This window comes from Micromesistius poutassou, assembly GCF_964030765.1.
Source record: "Micromesistius poutassou genome assembly, chromosome: 11".
NCBI classification, from domain to species: domain Eukaryota; kingdom Metazoa; phylum Chordata; class Actinopteri; order Gadiformes; family Gadidae; genus Micromesistius; species Micromesistius poutassou.
The window spans coordinates 19,048,524-19,068,503 of record NC_140281.1 but is presented as its reverse complement, the minus strand read 5'-3'; the positions used below and the strand labels follow the sequence as shown (position 1 = coordinate 19,068,503).

Below are 19,980 nucleotides of genomic sequence, written 5' to 3'. Positions count from 1 at the left end.
GGCCCTGCAGTCACAGCTGGTCTCCTTGGCAAATATGGCGGGCTCTGTCAGAGTCTAGAGGAGGACAGGAGACACAAGAGACGACAACAGAGGAAGGACGTTCATGTTCAAGCTACTAGTGTACATATAATACATCGTTTGTCATCGTACCTCCATTGAAATATAAACTGGCATTGAAAATGAAGCCTTGGAGGAAATCGGTGTTTGTTAAATATACATCTGACCTTTACAGCATGAAGACAGGAGCCAAGCGTGAAATTCTAAAGATATTGAACAATTATTCGCCGAAGGCGCCATGAATAGTGGGGAATAGCTATGGGGCTATTCCCCACTATTCACGGAGCCGGAGGTGAATAATTGTTTAAGTATATACTACACGTGAACACTCCAAAAATAAACAAGGTAACACTTTTTGCCCGATTTATTGTTTTTTTTTAGCAGTTTATTCGTTTTTATTAGCGTGACAACAATATCCCGAGTTTGAGATCTCAATCATGGGATATTGCCCAATATCCCCGAGATAGCGAACCAATCAAATTGCGCTCAAATCTTAGGAGGTTCACGTGTAGCATATACTAAATATATATATAATGGATAAATAAATGTTTCTAGCGAGTGAGGAATGAACAGAATGAGTGGCAGTGGATGTCCAAGGGTAAGAGATGTGATATAACATCAGCCACAGTATTATACTGTATGTTTGGTCGTTTGTCAAGTACCCAGCATGCACCTCTTCCCCAGCTCCTCAGGTCCAGTTACAGTTACATCCATTTGCCTTATTGAGCCGAGCCGATGCCAAATCCGTATCCAGACTATCGATTGCGAGACAGATGAAGCTGCACTCTAGGTTATTGATCCCCGTGTACACGTGTGTATGTGTGTTGTTGTGGGAGTATTGTGTGCGTGTGTATGTGTGCGTGTGTGTGCAAGAAACTGTGGAGAGGCAGAGCTGCTTTTGACATTAAACAAAGAAACAGGGAACGGCTTCCACCATGTGGTAAACAACATAAGCACACAGCGCTGATTTCAGTGGCATTAGCTCAGGAGGTAGAGTGGTTGACTCTATATGAATGAGGACCATTTACATGCATTCTGTGGTATGATGTCTCTCTATTTGGTGACCCCCAGACTGGGGAAAGGGAGCTCAACTCACAGACAGACTATGAGACGGACTGATGGACAGACAAATGGAAACAAAAACAAAGTGGGTAAAAAAAAAAAGGGGCAGACAGGAAATGCCAGTTGCAAATTGAGAAGGTAACATAAAGGTGTAACAAAGTGTTTGTACACACTCATTCATATGCTTATTCGGGGCGCATTCAAACATGTTGATCCAATCTTACTATAACCACGTTGAGAACACAGGACCAGCCTGTAACTAGTGGACAAGGTGAACAAACACTAGTCAATCACTAGGTCAAAGAAATAGAGCCATGCTAAGCTTTAATGTTGGAGGGCATTTCACAAATGGTCCCACACCATATTACACCACGTCCATTTAATAAACAAACAACAGACAGATGGTGATTGTCACTGCATCGTTTTACCATTGCTCCTCTGTACCTGCAGTCAAATGAAACATTTAAATGTTTTATGGTCCAATTGAGCCTCATCCGTCACAGCGATGGTCCGTTTCATTACTGGTAAGATACTTCCATCACCCTGTGGCCGAAACCCTCTGCGTGAGATGGGGCAGGGACATTGCATCGGTGTGGCATCATTCATTACCCATGATTCCACGGGGCAAGGTGAAAAGTTAGAAGGGTAGAGGGTGAGTAGGGGTTGGGTTGTCGTGGTGGGTGGGGGGGGGGGGGGGTTTGCTGAGGGACCGAAAACAAAGAGCAGATGGCACAGCAGCGGCAGTGCTGCTTAGTCGGGCTTACATGGAGCATGCAGCAGCCTATCAGGATGACCACAGCGAGCATGCTGGGTAAAAATCTACGTGCCAGATCTGGCACATAGATCCAGCATCTAGCCTAAGAGGGATTAGCCCCAGTAGCTGTAGCAACCAGGCAAGCAGATCTGGATCCACAACAGATGCAGAGATGGCAATGGCGGCACCCAGGCATAGGGAGGGCAAACAGATCAGACAGGAATAGAAGAGAGAGACAGAGAGAGAGAGAGGCACGGCTAGGAGGGAGAACAGAGAGTCAAAGGGGTGCAAATAATGGATGATATGAGCGACTACTGCATAGACATGTGAAGGATGTACAACATGGACAATGCTGTGCCATCGGATGTTTGCCTCAAGGGCTTTTCCCTGATCAGCGATGTAAAGCCACCGGGACCCCTTCTGCTATAGTGCTAGCGTTATCTATACCCCCTGACACACACACACACACACACACACACACACACACACACACACACACACACACACACACACACACACACACACACTGTCCACTCAGCGTGGAGCACCTTAAAGGGACACGGTGATGGCAGAGAATCCTCCATTCTCTTTGTCTCCATTTCCTCCTCTGCTCTCTTCCCACACAGACACACATTATGTGATGGGCATGCACACAAACATTGACTAGCACACACACACACCCACCCATCACAGACACACACACACACACACACACACACACACACACACACACACACACACACACACACACACACACACACACACACACACACACAATGCCCTACCGTCCGAGGATGGGGGCAGGTGTGTTCCAACTCCTCCATTATTCCCAAACACTCTCGGGGCACGGCACTGGGAACCCTTCAAGTGACTCAGCATCAGTGTGGACGAGGATGCCTTTCTCCTTCTCCTCTCGCCTTCCTTCCTCCCTTCGCTCTCTCTCTCTCTCTCGCGCTCTCTGATTCTTTCTGCTCCCGCTATTCCCCGCCCACTGTCCCCTGTGCCTCCCCTGTGATTCCTCTTTCACCCCTCCTCCTCCTCCTCCTCCTCCCGTGTTTAATTTTTTTTTTCCAGCGGAGAGATCCCTTGCTCGCGGAGCCCAGGCAGCAGCAGACAAGCGGGCCTCAGAACTCTTTCCATGGCGACGGGGAAAGAGGAGAGCGCTCCGGAGAGAGAGCGTTGCGCACACCAATCAGACGACCGCGCCGGAGTCGCTCATTTGCATAAACGGTTGGGATTGGTTCGTTCCATAGCACCATCAAAGAGAGACAGTGCTTGGTACCACTGGGCATCATTAGTGGCCTTGCGCTGTGTATCCATTTCGAGTCATCATTGATGCAATTTATCGATAGCTTATCGGATGTTTAAAATAGTCCTAAACTAACCTAGATAACTACATGGCATCGCTTTGGACTTCCCCTCCATCTCGATTTCCAATATATGTATAGTTGTTTACGATGTATTACTGTACCTTTAATTAACTGTCGTTGTTTATGTTAATTAAACGACGTCGGTCAAGTTGCTTTATGTTTGGAGGGTGCTTGTGGATCTGGCGTGCAAAAAAGCTTTGAATTCAGCTCCGAATAACTGGTCGGCTACATTGTGAATATTTTCATTTTAAATAAGCACTCAGTGTGACATTTAGGTTTAAAATATGCTTTGAAAATACAAAAAAGGAATAACTTTAGAGACTGGTTAGTTCGCTTACCTTGAGCGATCCCCTTCTATAGTGACGCGGATCCGCAGCTGAACAAGCGGAGTGAGTTCTGGTGCGTCTCACCATGATGTATAGCCACGATAACAAACAATAATATGCAGCAAGTTTTAAAGGATGACCCGCCAGTTATTACGAACCAATACACTTATCAACTAGTTTTGGCCTTTCTTCCTGAATGTTTAGCATTATCATAATAATAATAATAATAAAGAAAATGTAATTTCTTTGCGTAGGCCTATTGATTGAGGGCTGCGGGCCACCAGTGCATCCCCGCCTGTTCCACGCGTCTGGTTTAGTTAGAGGTCGAGCAGCGGACCCGTAATGAGCAGAGACAACAATGGGTCAATAGAACAGGATGGACCATGCCTACAGTAGCCAATGTGAACCATCCCTGGTGGTCCTGTTTCTTTAAGCGATTTGAGAATAAATTCGCGCAAAAAAAAAAAATTCTGCCGTCAATATTTGAGGACGAACATTTTAATTTGTTGACATCACTGTTAATCCGATAAGAGAACAAAATAAAAAGAATGTCTCTGAGATTAACGAAAAACAAAACACTCTTTGTGGTTTGTTGTTCTCACGTTGGACGCACCGCGACGCCACGCCTCGGTGGCGCGTCTGTCCTGCAGGCTGACACGCATCTTTTGTGTGCATTCAAAACTCCCGCCACGGTACTCCGAACACAGTCCTGAAAGAAGAGGATGAATTGAATACTCACCTGAGACAACATTACGCATTCGTCGAAAGAAGAAGTATTCTTGCCTCCCTGATGGCCTGGGAACAGTTATCAATATCTTGCAGTGCTCTAACTCAGTCATGCCCAAAGTGTGGTCCGTGGACCACCAGTGGCCCGTGACGGTACTGCAGGTGGTCCGTGGAAAAGCAAAATAAAATAGAAAATAATAGCCTAGTTATTTTTTTAACATTAATTTTAACATTCAGTTTTCATTTAACTTTTTTTAACAAGCCTGTTTTACTGATGCTATGACCAGTTATTTTTAGTGCTGTAGTAGGCCTATTAAGAGGTGCGGGTAATTCAGGTAGGAATGTGTGTAGACATATTTTATTATGTGTATTATGAGGTGGTCCGCCAAAATTCTTGATTACAAATAGTGGTGCACACACACAAAGTTTGAAAACCCCTGCTCTAACTCATATGTTTGCTTATAGGCATACGCCTTAACACATGGTACAGCCTGATATTTGTTTAAAGTCGTTCTGATAAAAACATTTTTTTTACAGTTTTAAGGCAGGTTCTGGTGATCATCAATGCATTGTCCGTACAGTGTGGTGCCACAACAACATATATGACATGTACACAACACTGCCACCCCGAGGACACACGAGGGGGTGCATTCGGAGTCCCGATGCTGTCATTGGCTGAACACAATCTACGTCATTTCCTGCATATGACTTTCCCCGGGAAGAAGATTTGGCGCGGATTGCTCTGTTGTGTTGACTTGACACATCGAGGGCCCACGGTTTTATAAAGTGATTAATATTTACATATATTTATATATAAATACTTACTTCAAGTGGAGATAATGGCGCCTGTATTGAACCCGGATAAGGACGCTGATAATGTGGATGACGGTGAGTTGTTCAGAGACAGCTACGAGGCTAAGAGATAACGTAACGTTACTGCAGCTGCTGCTACGCACTCATTAATGCACACAACGCACACAACACACACGCGAGATGTCTGTTTTCCTGACTTTCCTGACAAAGTTATCGTTGTTTAGCTTGTGAATTTGAGCTTACAAATTGTTACAAAAATGTAGTTCAGGGCCATTTACTTGGTGGATAGTACATTATATTGGACGTGGACGTTTGGTGCATTACATGTACATGAAGAGAAAGTGTGGTAGCTACACCTGCTGCTGTCGCACCCTACCATCCCCTGAATCACTCCACTCCCATCTCTGATCCCACTCACCCTGAACACTTTGCTTCCACTAAGCTCCCGGTGAGTTCCAGTGAGTTTGCCTTCCAGCTGCTGTCCTCTGGGAGGCGTTACAGGACAATTGCCAAAACAACCCGCTTCAAAAACAATTTTATTCCCTCTGCAATTAACATTCTGAACTCTGAACGCTGAGGATTAAGCACGGCCCTTATGTATTATGTAATGTGTCTGTCTGTATGTATATCTATTTTATATGTTTAATGTAATGTTGGAACCTGTACCAAGGAGCTGTACTGAAAACAAATTCCACCAGCACTGGCTGTGTGTGTGTCATTAAAAGAATCAATCAATCACGTGAAGTGGCATCATCTTGTGATCTGTCCCCAGGTGATGCCACAGGTGACACGGGTGGTCTGGCGGTGTCTCGCTCGAGACGAGAGAAGAAGGCCAAGACGGGACGGGCGTCGGCGCTCGAGCAGCTCCGGAAAGCCAAAAAGGGCGAGAAGCTCAAGTATGAGGTGATTCAAGTGGACGTGTTGATGACATGTTATTCCTTTTGTCCATTGGAGTATCACAGTGACAATGTAAACAAGGTGTTCATCCGGCATGCAATCATTTATGACATGGGGACTTTTTAACAGTGTGTGTTTATTATGAAAATCCTCACTGTACCAACGGCGATATATTGTTGTTTCTCTTTCTTCAGACAAATGTAGTTATTGTAAGTCGCTTTGGTTTAAAGCGTCTGCTAAATGCCCTGAATGTAAATGTTTATTTACATTCATTGTTGCAGGGTAGTTGACACTCCTGCAAATGTAAATCTGCACACATAATATACAAAGCTTTATATCTCAGCCAGCAGAAATAAAGCAGAAATAAAATAAATATTGACATTGATAAAAATGGCTAAAGGAACGATAATGACATTCCTGGATTAAGTTGCATTTGCCCCTCCATCTCGCATAATAATCTTTCAAAATGCACCCACACACACACACTGTAGTGGTTATGAAGGAGTCTGTGACTAACGCATCATGGGTGGTGCAGGTGGAGGAGGTTGCCAGTGTGTATGATGAGGTGGACGAGGAGCAGTACTCCAAGATGGTGCGCAAGAGGCAGGATGACGACTGGATCATCGACAACGGTAAACGTTCCCTGAAAGACGTTCCTCTGCCTCATGCTATCAATAACCTTCACCTGAGCTGCGGTCAAAGTTCGTAAACTTTCCAGGCGAACGTTTTTTTTTTTTTTTTTGTTCGTTTTAAACATACGTCTTTTTCTATGGTTTCCTTACTGAATCTTTTATTTTTAAAAGCTGTTTCAATATATTTGTATTTTATTTTATAGGCAAAGATACCAATAAAGTAATTGTGGAGTTTGGTTCTTCTTCTGTTTCTACAGATGGTACCGGCTACGTGGAGGATGGAAGAGAAATATTCGACGATGACCTGGACGACGACGTGGTAGAAAAGCGCGGTAAACAAAGCTGGTCATACGTGTTGATAAGATTACATTCAGCTTTATTGGCATTGCACAAGTAAGGACAACCAGTACAACGAAATGCAGTTTAACATCTAAGCAGTAGTGCAATCGTTAAAAAGTGATTTTCCTTATAGCAGTGCTTAAATAAACAAATACATAAGACACAGAATTCAGATGATCATCCTAAGTCCATTATCAAAGTGCATAGAGTTCTGAGGAATCAGACAGTCCATAAATAGAATGCAGTATGATCGTGACAGAGATCATGCCTGTGGACACCGGGGTGTTTCCTCTCTGACCTGCATGTAAATCAGAAGTGTGCGTCGTCTGTATGTTGTGTGTTGGTACAGGGAAGGCGAGCGCTAAAGGAGCAGACTCCAAGAACAACTTGAAGAAGACAGCCGTGGCCAAACCCAACAGCATCAAGAGCCTCTTCATGAACAGCAACGTCAAGAAACCTGCCGAGGTGTGTGACGTATGCCTGCGGGTATTAGGGATCGACCCATATGGATTTTTTTAGGGCCCATGCTGATACTGATTTTTTTCAGATTTTTTTTCATCAGCCTTAGTCATTAACCGATACACCGATGCCAATTTTTTTTTTTGAGCCGATGTTGCTGCCATCTTGTTGGCAGCAACGTGGAGCCGATACTGCTTTTGCTCCCTCAATTTACATCATAAAAATGACACAACGATGATAACAAATGTTTCAAGTCTCAATTTAAAAAAAGGAACATTTATTGAACTGTCGGTCTGTCTGTAAATCATGCCAGGGGAGGAAAAAAAAATCAATTTTAATGTTTATTTTTTCAAATGAATGTATATTTTTTATTAACATGTTGTCCAAATGTTTGATTTGGTGTTTTGCAGAAAGACGTGGACCTGTCTAAAGACGACCTCCTGGGAGACCTTCTGCAGGACCTTCACTCGGAGGTGGGTTCGTCACCCTGGAGGACATTGGACGATCTTTCCACCAGTTGGACCTTCACTACGATGTCTCTAATTTAGTTATAAAAGAAAACTGTTTTGAAGACTCATCCACTGTTTGTATACGCTTGCTTATCTAAGTGAAATGTTTTCATATGTATGATTTTTAAATGGTACCGTTCCCCAAATTAACATATGCAACTACCTAGACACAATGTGTTCTTAGTCGTTTTTTTACTCTGCTTTACGGTTTGTGTATATTTGTATTCATTAGAAACCATCTCTGATGACCCTTCCGCCGGTCGTCAGACTGAAGAAGAAGAAGTCTCTAGGAACGCCCATGAACCCGTTCTCCATTAAACCTCAACCTCCAAAGGTACTGATCCCGTCTGCCATGCCCTTACTAAACCCGACTAAACGCCATGAGACAATATCAGGGCTCAACCAGGCTGCCAGATGCTGCTCGCTCTTGTTTGTGGCGCTCAAGCATCTGCTTTCTAAAGGATTACGTTTCTTTGAAAAACAATCCGCTTTTTATCTGCCTTTGACTCGAACTCAACGCAAACCTCGCAGAACATTGTCGATGTTTCATCCACATCCTTGACTATTACCCAAGAGGACTCCTTCTTCCAGGACGCTTCAAAACGCTTTAGCTCGTACGCAGCCATCTTCTTCTTCTTCTTCTTCATCTAATACTGCGTTCACACCAAAAAAGGAGGGGCAGCGCGTCTCCATACAAAGTCAATGCAAAGACGCGTTTAGAGGCAACTTTGTCACTTAGTTGCCCCGGGCCATTGGGCAATCCTTAATGTTGAGCTCTGTGATATGCTGCTCTTCATTTGGTCATGGCTTCCTCGATAACTTAAAGTGTATTCATGTGATGTAATGTAGTCAATACATTTAGGAAATGCAATATTCTGAAAAATACTGTTGTGTCAACGCTTTATATGCTTTGAGGTCAATAAACTATTGACCAGTTGTGGATTGAGTTAATAATTAAAGGAAACTCCACTAAATGGTAAATATTGTGTCCCCATGTTTGTTACCAGGAGTCCCCCTCGGCAGTACCCCCAAAGAGCAAGCCTCATGCCGTCCTGACCCCCAGGACCATCAACCAGCCCGCGGTCAAGGAAGAGGAGATCCAGGTGGAAGGTACCGGAAGAGATGATCTGGAAGAACACATGCACATTCCCATTCCCTCCATCACTTGTTCATCACATAACCCCCAATCAGTCTGTAGTCAGCTGGTCTTCCTGGGGTTCTCACATCACACAGAAGCAGCATCACAGATTTGGTCAGACTAAATAAACGAGTACAACAACATACAACGTACTACGACATTGAGGTCCAGTTTCATTCGAGGTCTTTCTCTTCCCTCTGCGCATCGCTCATGCTCACCGTATTTAACGTTCCAGTTCACGACTCGGAGTTCGATGGGATGGACTTCGACGAGCCGATGGAGGTGGAGGCTCCGTCCCCCGGCGACGAGGAGGAAGTCCAGCCCAAGGTGGAAGCCACCCTAGAGACGGTGAAGCCGGAGCCCCAGGATCCAGTTCTGCTGTGAGTCTCACATCTCAAAGGCTGATTTTGCATGTCTTATATGTATGGGTGTAATACATGTATGGGGGGGGGGGTCACGGACAGCAGTGCATGTTAAATTGGGGGTCGCGACTCAAAAAGGTTGAGAACCACTGATCTAAGGAGTGGAGTAGTTGAGAATGTACCACTGAGCGTGTAAAGAATGGTTCTCTCTCTGGGTTCTCCAGGTCTGGCCGCGCAGGCATCTCGTGGGGACAGGAGGAGGAGGGCGGGGCCAACGAGGGCCCGGCAGAGGTCCAGGTGGACTCCAGCCAGCTCCCATTGGTCACCGGCCCGGAGGGAGAGCTGGTGTTCCGCTTCTATTGGCTGGATGCGTTTGAAGACCAGTACAACCAGCCAGGTAAGACACGAATGATCCTCCTCATTAAAGAATTGATAGGTTTTGTGCAGCATGTAAAGACGTTTTTTTTTGTTGTTGTTGTTGTTGAATGTACTAAGTATGTGAGCTAGAGCAGAGAAAAAACAGATCCACTATAAAATATACCTGGGGCCGCCTCCCTCTGTTGGGACTGGCTGTGAGACATTATATGCAGTATGAAAACCAAATCATAAGGCTAGAATCACAATATGCTGCAGGCCTTGTTTTTCCTTTTATATTTGCAACACTTCTTTCCAATCGAGGTTGACCGCCTGACGCTTTGACACAAGGTGTATAAACGTCCATTTTGGATTTATGTGCGAGCATCACGGTAAAATAGATTGCTCTCCTATTTTTATCAGTGCAAGGCTCTAGCGTACACACTAAGGTTCGACCGATATGGATCTTTTAGGGCCGATACCGATTTTCAGCCTTAGCCGATGACCGATACGGGCTGCCGATTTTCTTGAGCCGATATTTAGAGCAGATACTGCTTTTGCTTCCTCAATTTACATCATAAAAATGACACAATGATAACAAATGTTATGTCTCAATTTAAAAAAGGAACATTTATTGAACTGTCTGTCTGTAAATCAATCAACCGATATATCGGTTGATCACTAGTACACATCCACGTCTGCTATATCCAAAACCGTTAACAGTTGAAGCCTCCCACCCACTCAACATGTTTCTGCCCTAGGTGTGGTGTACCTCTTTGGGAAAGTGTGGATCGACTCTGCCAAGGCCCACGTCAGCTGCTGCGTGTCCGTCAAGAACATCGAGAGGACCATGTACTTCCTCCCACGCGAACATGTGAGTTTACCCCCCGCCCCCCCCCAATGCCCCCCTACTGTCACATTACGGGAGGGCTCACTGTATTATTATTCACCCATTCATCTGTTTAGTGTCACAATGCGAGTGAGCAGCGGGGGCGATGGGATCCTAGCAGGACTCATCAGATCCATTCCCCTTTTCTAATTTAGATTCTAGGGGGAAGTAGCAATTTGGCCGTCAGCCGTCGTCTGAATAAATCGCCCACTGCTAACAGTACAAACAATGCGAGGGCGGGAGCTTGTTTGCGTGTTGTTGTCTCTTTTAACTGGGATACACCAGCAGATGAAGCACAAGCCCGACCTGGAATTCAAATCAGTCTCTTTGTCAAAGGCTGCACGCTAATAATATCTAATATAATTTGACAAATGTTTCAAGTCAACAGAGACGATATTTCGGTTTATTTTTTTGGTAATGAAACAAATGAAGGTATCAAAACCATTGAAACTTCATGAATGCTGTCGGATGCTGGTTTACACCCCTGGCACAAAATATATCAATTTGGTTTGTTGTATAAGTCACACAAATACAAACAAAAATAATCATTTTTATATTAATTTAAAAGATCTGTAGCAAACCTTGACAGAAGTGTGTGTGTGTGTGTTATTGGAAGTCTCCACATTTGGAGGAGAAGGTGTTGTGCTGTTTGAACTGTCATCAGACCCACATTGCTGGATCATGCCTGAGCAATGTTTTGTATCTGTAACATTTATGTCCTTATCTACATTTATTATTAAATGTTATAATGTGTGTGTTGACAGAGAGTGAACACTAAGACCGGGGTGGTGTCCGACACGCCAGTGGGCCTGATGGACGTCTACCAGGAGTTCAATGAGCTCTCGGAGAGGTTCAAGATCATGAAGTTCAAGTCCAAGGTTTGTCCGACCCTCCTACGTCTTCCATGTCACTTCCACTGCGGAATCGTTGGGAATTCTGTTTGAACACGGGTGTTCATGTGTTGCAGAAAGTGGAGAAGAGCTACGCGTTTGAAGTCCCTGACATTCCCACTCAGTGCGAGTACCTGGAAGTCAGATATTCCGTGAGTACGAGCCAAAGTCAGCTTTATTGTCAGTTTCAACAAATGTCCAAGACAATAGAAGAACTGAAATTACGTTCATCTCTGACCCGTGGTGCAATAAGTATAAAATAATATTGGTAAATAAAAAAATAAGATAAGTAATATTTACAATCAATAAATTCTAATTTCTAAATAGTGCAAAATGGTCTGTATAGAATCTATAGCCAAACTCCCACTTAGCGGTCCACCCAGCAGGCATTCAGTCACAAGGCTTTGTCCAAAACTTGATTTTAGCCCGTTTTAAATACCACAGGCCGAGTATCCAATGCTGCCAGGTGACCTGAAGGGGGCGACATTTTCCCACGTGTTTGGAATCAACACGACCAGCCTGGAGCACTTCCTGCTGAGCAGGAAGATCAAGGGGCCGTGCTGGCTGGACATCAAGACGCCACGTAAGAAGGGGTGGAGGTTCAGGGGCAGTGGGTCAGGACTGGGACCTGGAGGAGAGCACTGAGATCAGTTAGACATGTTCTCATTCTCCTCCTTCTCACTCTCCCTCTCACTCTCCTTATCCCTCCCACTTTCCTCCCTCTTTTCCTTCCCTCCTCCTCCTCCTCCTTCTCTCTCCCCCCCTTTCTCTCACTCCTCCCTCTCTCCTTCTCTCTCCTCTTTCTCCCTTCTCCCTCTCCCCCTCTCCTCCTCCCTCTGCAGAGCTCAACAGCCAGCCGGTCAGCTGGTGTAAGGTGGAGGCGTTGGCGCTGAGGAGCGATCTGGTGACGGTGGTCAAGGACCTGCCCCCCCCGCCGCTCACCGTCATGGCCATCAGCCTGAAGACGGTGCAGAACCCCAAGACGCACCACAACGAGGTACGCCCACCTAGAGCCGGGCCATTCATCAATTTTTTTATCGTAATTCGAATTGATGGTTTAGGACGATTTTTCAAAATGAAAATCGATTATATAAAAAAAAAAAAGTGGATTCTTTTTCTTTTTATCAAGTGCAGTGATTTTAATCTGGTGTTTACGGTAGCACCACAACTTACCCTTCTCTGAGGTCCCGTAGTTCATAGTAACGCCCCCTCCTATCAGGAAAAGTAAAATATCAAGTAAGGGATAATCACCGCGAGGCAGGGCAATAAACAGTTTGACATGCCCGGCTCGTGGATGGCTTACCGCCCGAGACGAAGTCGAGGTAACCTTCCACATCTTGCTTGCCAACATAATCAAACAATTCAAATACTTGAATAATTATGCTTTTTCTTATTCGTATTGCATGCTTATTAAAAGTATACTCTGTTTGAGTTCTTCTCCCGCAAAAAGTAGTCCCCTTTAGAACTACGGTGAATAACGTTAGCTCAGCTGTAGCTAATTAGTTTATATAGCAACCACACAAGGCTGCGTCTGATCACTAGTTTAATAACGTAGTTGCTACATTGTATCTCGCCAATAGATTTCCGACACATTTTAGAAACTTTTTTAAACAAGGTTTATTTTTACAATGGACCTCATGTTTGAAATTTCTGTGATAGAAAAAAAAATGCAAGCGGCGTATTGATCTACTATTTGATGACGCTGCGCTCAGTCAGCAGCAAGTACAACCGACAAGTCAGCGGGCAACCTGCCGGGTTAATGCCCTCCTCTCAGCCAATCAGAATCAAGCATTCTTAAACAAAGTAGAATAAATATATATATTTGTCATTTATAGAAAAAAATAGATTACTCACCCCATCCTCAACACGTGAAGCCTGCCCAGTGGCCATTATCATCTCTGTAGTTCTCTCGCTCTCTCGCTCTCTCTCTCTCTCTCTCTCTCTCAATTATATCATCAATTATATCAATTGATATCATCAATTGTTGTAGTTGATGCAAATGCACATTTCAAAAGACAACTTTTTTTAAGACAATGTCCAGAAGTCGTAATAAAAAACACTTCTATTGTCTGGTAAGGTTTGTTATGTTTTTCGTCACATTGGCTTCTGTCAGACGTTGGATAAGTGGGCCTGACAGTAGGACACTCTTTATTCAGATTGTGTCCTTGGCTGCGCTGGTCCACCATCGCTTTCATATGGATAAAGCCCCCCCACAGCCACCCTATCAGACCCACTTCTGCGGTGAGTCAACCAACACCTGTGGACCAAGGGACACACACACACACACACACACACACACACACACACACACACACACACACACACACACACACACACACACACACACACACACACACACACACACACACACACAGCTTTGACAGCCTGGGACTGTAAGTTCCTCTAGTTTAAAAGTGTAATGTTCTCTTGTGTCGCCCAGGCAAAGATGTCTTTTTCTTTTCGTTAAGAGAGGTGCCTATTTTGGAATGGGGAACAAGGTGTATTTTACTTAACAAGGTGTATTTGAACAAAAAGCCACCTGTTCTGCTGAGTGACGGCCTCTGTTCCCTGTCTTCCAGTGGTGAGCAAGCCCGTGGACTGCATCTTCCCCTACGACTTCAAGGAGGCGGTGAGGAAGAAGGTGGGTGGTCCTGTGGCCGAGCATGGAGCTCACGTCTCAATGTGGCGGATAAAGAAGGAGAATCAAATCAGAATTACTTTTATTACATTCCTATTGTACAAGTACACAAGAGTTAAATTCTTATGCTTGGTACCTCAACACACGCATAGCAGCAACAATACAATATAAAGTAAATAGATATAACAGTATAATATAAAAGTAAAATATAACAGAAATAAGTAACAGAAATGTAAAGTGATGGTAGTGGTTCGAGCCACGATTGATTGTAGTGCAAGATGAGCCACTTTGTCAAGGATAGGGAAACGCTTGCCTTCTGTAGACTTCATGCAAGTCTACCAAAGTACAACGGGCAAATTAACGTTTAGATGACAGCCGCTATTTAAAACGGCACCAACAATAATAATTGAATACGAAAACATTTGGTTGGAATTGCAGAGATGTTTTCTGCCGCACTGAGGCTGAGCTTGTGACTAGTAATGGGCGTGTGGTTGGGTCTGCAGTCAGTGATGGAGTTTCTTCTCTTGGTAGAATGGAAAGGTGGAGATAGCCGCGACGGAGCGCACCCTGCTGGGTTTCTTCCTGGCTAAGATGCACAAGATTGACCCAGACGTGCTGGTGGTGAGTGCTCAGCCCTGCCCCCCCCCCAAATACCAACCCCAAACCAGATCACTGACCCTGGGGAGCTGTTCAGACGCATCAGCCTCTGCGTTGTCTGTTCTGGATATACAGTACACACAATGTGTTGTCTGTTATGGAACCCCTTCTATACACTACACACAATGTGTTGTGTACTCTGTTTAGTTAGTTTTTTTAGTTTTATTTCTTTGTGCCAAGATGAACAAGAAAAAAAACCGGCCAAGATTTGTTCTGTAAAATTGACTGTGTACTCTGTAATCTGTTGTTCATGTGTAGCTCATATGTGTTGTTGTTTGTATCCTGCAGGGCCATGACATCTTTGGCTTTGACCTGGAGGTGCTGCTGCAAAGGATCAACTATTGCAAAGTCCCCCACTGGTCCAAAATCGGACGACTCAGGAGGGCGAATATGCCCAAATTAGGGGTGAGGAGAGCATGCCCAGACGACTCTGAATAATAACCTTGAATACAGACGGGGGAATAGTATGCATGGTGTAACTCTGTGTGTTCGGATTCGACAGGGTCGTGGTTCATTTGCAGAGAAGAGCGCCACCTGTGGCCGCCTGGTGTGCGACGTGGAGATCTCGGCCAAGGAGCTGATTCGCTGCAAGAGCTACCACCTGACAGAGCTGGCGGTCCAGGTGCTGAAGACGGAGAGGGCCACTGTCTCCCAGGAGGACATCAGGAACCTCTACAGGTACAGGCCTTTCACTCTATCACTCTATCACTCTATCTGTGTGTGTGTGTGTGTGTTTTACATACATAGATTTTATATGTATGTATGTATGTATGTATATAAAAAGTATATGTTGCTTAGTCTGAAGGGTCAGCCATGCTCACATTTCACTACCCTGGAAATCCAGTGTTCTCGCGAGAGCACAATTTGAATTAGCTCAGCGAGTCATTCTGGGAACGAGCAATAAACTCACTCCCCAATTCCCCTGGCAAAGAACACTAACCAATCACATCGGTGTATCGGATATAGGCAGGCCAAAAGCGTTGCTGTTTTACCGATCAGATACGGCAAGAGTCTTATCCATTGGTTAGCTCCACTGGTCTGGATACTTCACCCCTTGTATTCTTCTGATTGGTCGTAGTGTTATCCAATTGCATGCAGTGATATTTTCAAATGCATGCTTGGTGCCGCCCCTCGAGTTGGGCCGTTTTCATCACTCGTTGCCAGACCCTACAGCTTTCTAGCTGTGGGTCTGGATTTCCAGGCCAACATTTCACTGCAGTGTGTGTGTGTGCGCATGTCACAAATGCACACTTTTGGAATTGGGTTGAACACCAATGACGTTTGGTCGTTGTGTTTCCGCCGTCAGCGACTCTCCGCACCTGCTCTACCTGCTGGAGCTCACCTGGATGGACGCCAAGCTGATCGTCCAGCTCATGTGTGAGCTCAACGTGCTGCCCCTGGCCCTGCAGATCACCAACATTGCCGGAAACGTCATGGTAACGGATACGAGTACCCTAGCCTTCACTCAGATCAACGCTCACTCACTCACGTTTACACACACACACACACACACACACACACACACACACACACACACACACACACACACACACACACACACACACACACACACACACACACACACACACACACACACACACACACACACACACACTCTGAATGGTACTTTGTTCCCAATGTTTCTGAGTTTAAAGGTCCCATGTCGTGCCACCAGGTGTGGTGTGATTAGCCCTTACAAGCCGTTTGGTATATCTGTCTGTTATGACATCACAAGTGGGCGTGTCCACCTAGACGTGCGCTGGATAGATCAGTCCACCAGCCTACCCGGTGGACCGTAGCAAACGCTGCTCATCTATCCGTCACACATCTAGGTGGACACGCCCACTTGTGATGTCAGAAGAGGCAGATTTTCAAAACGGCTCGTAGCGGCTAATCACACTCACGCCTGGTGGTCACCTTTAACGAATCTCTGCTCCACCTGTGATTGGTCGGTGATCTTCAGGATGTAACGGTCTGCGCCTCCCTGCTCTCCACAGTCTCGCACCCTGATGGGCGGGCGGGCCGAGAGGAACGAGTTCCTGCTGCTGCACGCCTTCCACGAGAAGGACTACATCGTGCCGGACAAACCCTCCTTCAAGAAGGCCCAACAAGAGACCGTACGTCCTTCCACTCCCTAGGGCTGAACGATTCATCTAATTCACATCGAAATTGCAATGTAATAGAATGCGATATGCAAATATGTTTTTCATTTTTTTTTTTTACCGTTACTGACTGGAGGTCAGTAAGATTCATATTTATTTTTCTTTTACAATTCAATAGTTAAATAAAGAGGTTGTAATATCAATTCATCTCAACACATCGGCCTGGCCTAAAGGAAAGAGCAGTTTATATGTTGACTGCTTCCAATGTTGTGTCGGTCATACTAAAGAATGATTTATTTCTTTTTTTTTTTGATGAATCATACAGAACATAAGGAACTTAATAAAAAATAAAATATAAATCTCATATAAAATCGCAATATTGGTCAAAATAATCGCAATTAGATTATTTCCCCAAATCGTTCAGCCCTACTACTCACTCACGGGAGCCGTCGGATGTGTGGTCTCTGGTCCGAGTGCCTGGACGCTCACTGTGTCTGTGCTTCCCCTGCGTGGTCTCTGACAGATCGAGGGAGAGGAGGATGTGGACGCTGGGAAGGGCAAGAGGAGGAAGAAGCCCACGTATGCTGGAGGTCTTGTGCTGGACCCTAAAATCGGTACGGTCTATTCCCTGGATTTTGCTGGCTTATGGGTTGTTGATTTTGTGTTGATTTTCCGTTCACGTGATTGTTTTTATTTTCTATGCGCAGGTTTCTATGATAAGTTTGTGCTGCTGCTGGATTTCAACAGCCTGTACCCGTCCATCATCCAGGAGTTCAACATCTGCTTCACCACCGTGCAGAGAGAGGCGCACGTCCAGCGCAAGAAGGGGGAGGTGTGTGTGTGTGTGTGTGTGTGTGTGTGTGTGTGTGTGTGTGTGTGTGTGTGTGTGTGTGTGTGTGTGTGTGTGTGTGTGTGTGTGTGTGTGTGTGTGTGTCAATGCACCTCCATCTTCATTAGATAGACAAGATAAAAATTATTCAAAATAATTAAATCAATTTTAGTTTTCATCAAAAAATTTTCCATGACAACAGGATGACGAGTCCGAAGAGATCCCAGAGGTTCCCGATTCCGATCTGGAAATGGGAATTCTGCCCAAGGAGATCCGCAAACTAGTGGAGCGCCGCAAGCAGGTCAAACAGCTGATGAAGCAGCAGGACCTCAACCCAGACCTCTACATGCAGGTACACACACACACACACACACACACACACACACACACACACACACACACACACACACACACACACACACACACACACACATGCACATGCACATACATACACACACACACACACAGAGCGTCATGCCTTTGCATCGTTTCATCTCATGTTTGCATTTCTGGCCATGTTGAAGCCTCTATCCTGACTGGTTAATGCAGCATGCTACATGATGTAGCCGACATGTTGAAGCCTCTATCCTGACTGGTTAATGCAGCATGCTACATGATGTAGCCGACATGTTGGAGCCTCTATCCTGACTGGTTAATGCAGCATGCTACATGATGTAGCCGACATGTTGGAGCCTCTATCCTGACTGGTTAATGCAGCATGCTACATTATGTAGCCGACATGTTGAAGCCTCTATCCTGACTGGTTAATGCAGCATGCTACATGATGTAGCCGACATGTTGAAGCCTTTATCCTGACTGGTTAATGCAGCATGCTACATTATGTAGCAGACATGTTGAAGCCTTTAACCTGACTGGTTAGTGCAACGTGCTACAGGAGTGTGGCGGCCATGTTGACACCTCCTTCCCACTCCGTCTCCTCAGTACGACATCCGGCAGAAGGCCCTGAAGCTGACGGCCAACAGCATGTACGGCTGCCTGGGCTTCAGCTACAGCCGCTTCTACGCCAAGCCGCTGGCCGCCCTGGTCACGCACAAGGGCCGAGAGGTGAGGCACCGCCACCGTCACAGAAACAGGGTTTTAATCAGAACACATAACCCTGCAAGCTAACTCTACACACACCCACGCATACATCATTATACATGCACACGCACACACCGTTATACATGCGCACACGCACGTACACGTACCGTTCTACATGCGAACACACACACACGCACATACACGTACCGTTATACATGCGTGCACGCACACACACGTTAAACACACGCGTTATACATGCACGCGCACACACATGTTATACATGCACGCGCACACACACGTTATACATGTACACATGTTATGCATGCGCATACACATGCTCACACACAGCCAGAGAGTGGAATGGGTTCTGTGGCTCTGTTTTGCCTAATTAATGGTCACATCACAGCGACACTGTAAATACCACTTTAGGCTCCTGAGCTGCATTACCGCTCCCCTCCACATGAGGTCATTGTTGGATTGTTTATCCCACTCCTGCAGTCTCTTTTGGTTTGGTTCCTCTCAGTGTTTTTTCCTCTTTTTCCTTCATCCCACTCTGCCCTCCCTCTTGGATATTTTTTTCTTCCTCCCCATTTCTTTGTGTTTCTTGAGGGCCTTTTTTGCATTCAGCATTGCTTCTTGCCCCACTTCTGTCAAAATATTAGTCATGTAATTGATCAAATCTGCTTCTGGCTTGTCATTATTTTTTTTCTTCAGAGATATTTGCGGCGCAACAACCTTTTTAAATGCCACACACTGGAAACTGCACGAGCAGATGAAATGAGAACCTTTTAATTAGGATGCATCTTTCAGCGGAAGCTTAGAATGCTTACACACACATACACACAGGATGCTATTTCCAGGCCGTGTGGTATTGTCTGGGTAACTACACAACACACACACACACACACACACACAAGACTCCTAGCTGTGCTCATGTTTTAATTTAATGACAGACAGACACACACACACACACATCACAGTGGTGTTGGGCTGCTCCTTTGGGGATCCCTTCATTATGATCCACACACACACACACACACACACACACACACACACACACACACACACACACACACACACACACACACACACACACACACAGTGAGGCTATTTGTACCCTGGGGTCACATGGGCTG

The 19,980-nt window shown here is 45.3% G+C and overlaps 2 protein-coding genes across 2 annotated transcripts in view; one reads left to right on the top strand and one right to left on the bottom strand.

The window, feature by feature from the left end:
* The window catches only part of LOC311355252 (choline-phosphate cytidylyltransferase B-like), a gene marked incomplete at both ends in the record, with an annotated part of 7,310 nt that extends 4,613 nt beyond the window's left edge, over nt 1-2,697 (bottom strand). The window contains 2 exons of the mRNA XM_084474991.1: nt 1-54; nt 2,659-2,697. The exon at nt 1-54 is cut by the window's left edge and continues 46 nt beyond it. Coding sequence (XP_084331117.1) covers nt 1-54; nt 2,659-2,697 — 93 coding nt within the window. The remainder of the gene's footprint in view (nt 55-2,658) is intronic.
* Nucleotides 2,698-5,026: 2,329 nt separating this feature from the next.
* pola1 (polymerase (DNA directed), alpha 1) overlaps nt 5,027-19,980 on the top strand; it is a gene marked incomplete at its 3' end in the record, with an annotated part of 44,192 nt that continues 29,238 nt past the window's right edge. Inside the window, exons 1-26 of the mRNA XM_084475226.1 lie at nt 5,027-5,183; nt 5,881-6,011; nt 6,541-6,637; nt 6,895-6,969; nt 7,326-7,441; nt 7,846-7,908; nt 8,177-8,278; nt 8,952-9,054; nt 9,318-9,462; nt 9,669-9,841; nt 10,560-10,672; nt 11,452-11,565; nt 11,655-11,729; nt 12,022-12,160; nt 12,420-12,574; nt 13,734-13,818; nt 14,157-14,218; nt 14,747-14,836; nt 15,161-15,277; nt 15,375-15,550; nt 16,179-16,308; nt 16,870-16,989; nt 17,498-17,588; nt 17,682-17,806; nt 18,006-18,155; nt 18,746-18,868. Coding sequence (XP_084331352.1) covers nt 5,135-5,183; nt 5,881-6,011; nt 6,541-6,637; nt 6,895-6,969; nt 7,326-7,441; nt 7,846-7,908; nt 8,177-8,278; nt 8,952-9,054; nt 9,318-9,462; nt 9,669-9,841; nt 10,560-10,672; nt 11,452-11,565; nt 11,655-11,729; nt 12,022-12,160; nt 12,420-12,574; nt 13,734-13,818; nt 14,157-14,218; nt 14,747-14,836; nt 15,161-15,277; nt 15,375-15,550; nt 16,179-16,308; nt 16,870-16,989; nt 17,498-17,588; nt 17,682-17,806; nt 18,006-18,155; nt 18,746-18,868 — 2,919 coding nt within the window. The 5' untranslated portion in view covers nt 5,027-5,134. The remainder of the gene's footprint in view (nt 5,184-5,880; nt 6,012-6,540; nt 6,638-6,894; nt 6,970-7,325; nt 7,442-7,845; nt 7,909-8,176; nt 8,279-8,951; nt 9,055-9,317; nt 9,463-9,668; nt 9,842-10,559; nt 10,673-11,451; nt 11,566-11,654; nt 11,730-12,021; nt 12,161-12,419; nt 12,575-13,733; nt 13,819-14,156; nt 14,219-14,746; nt 14,837-15,160; nt 15,278-15,374; nt 15,551-16,178; nt 16,309-16,869; nt 16,990-17,497; nt 17,589-17,681; nt 17,807-18,005; nt 18,156-18,745; nt 18,869-19,980) is intronic.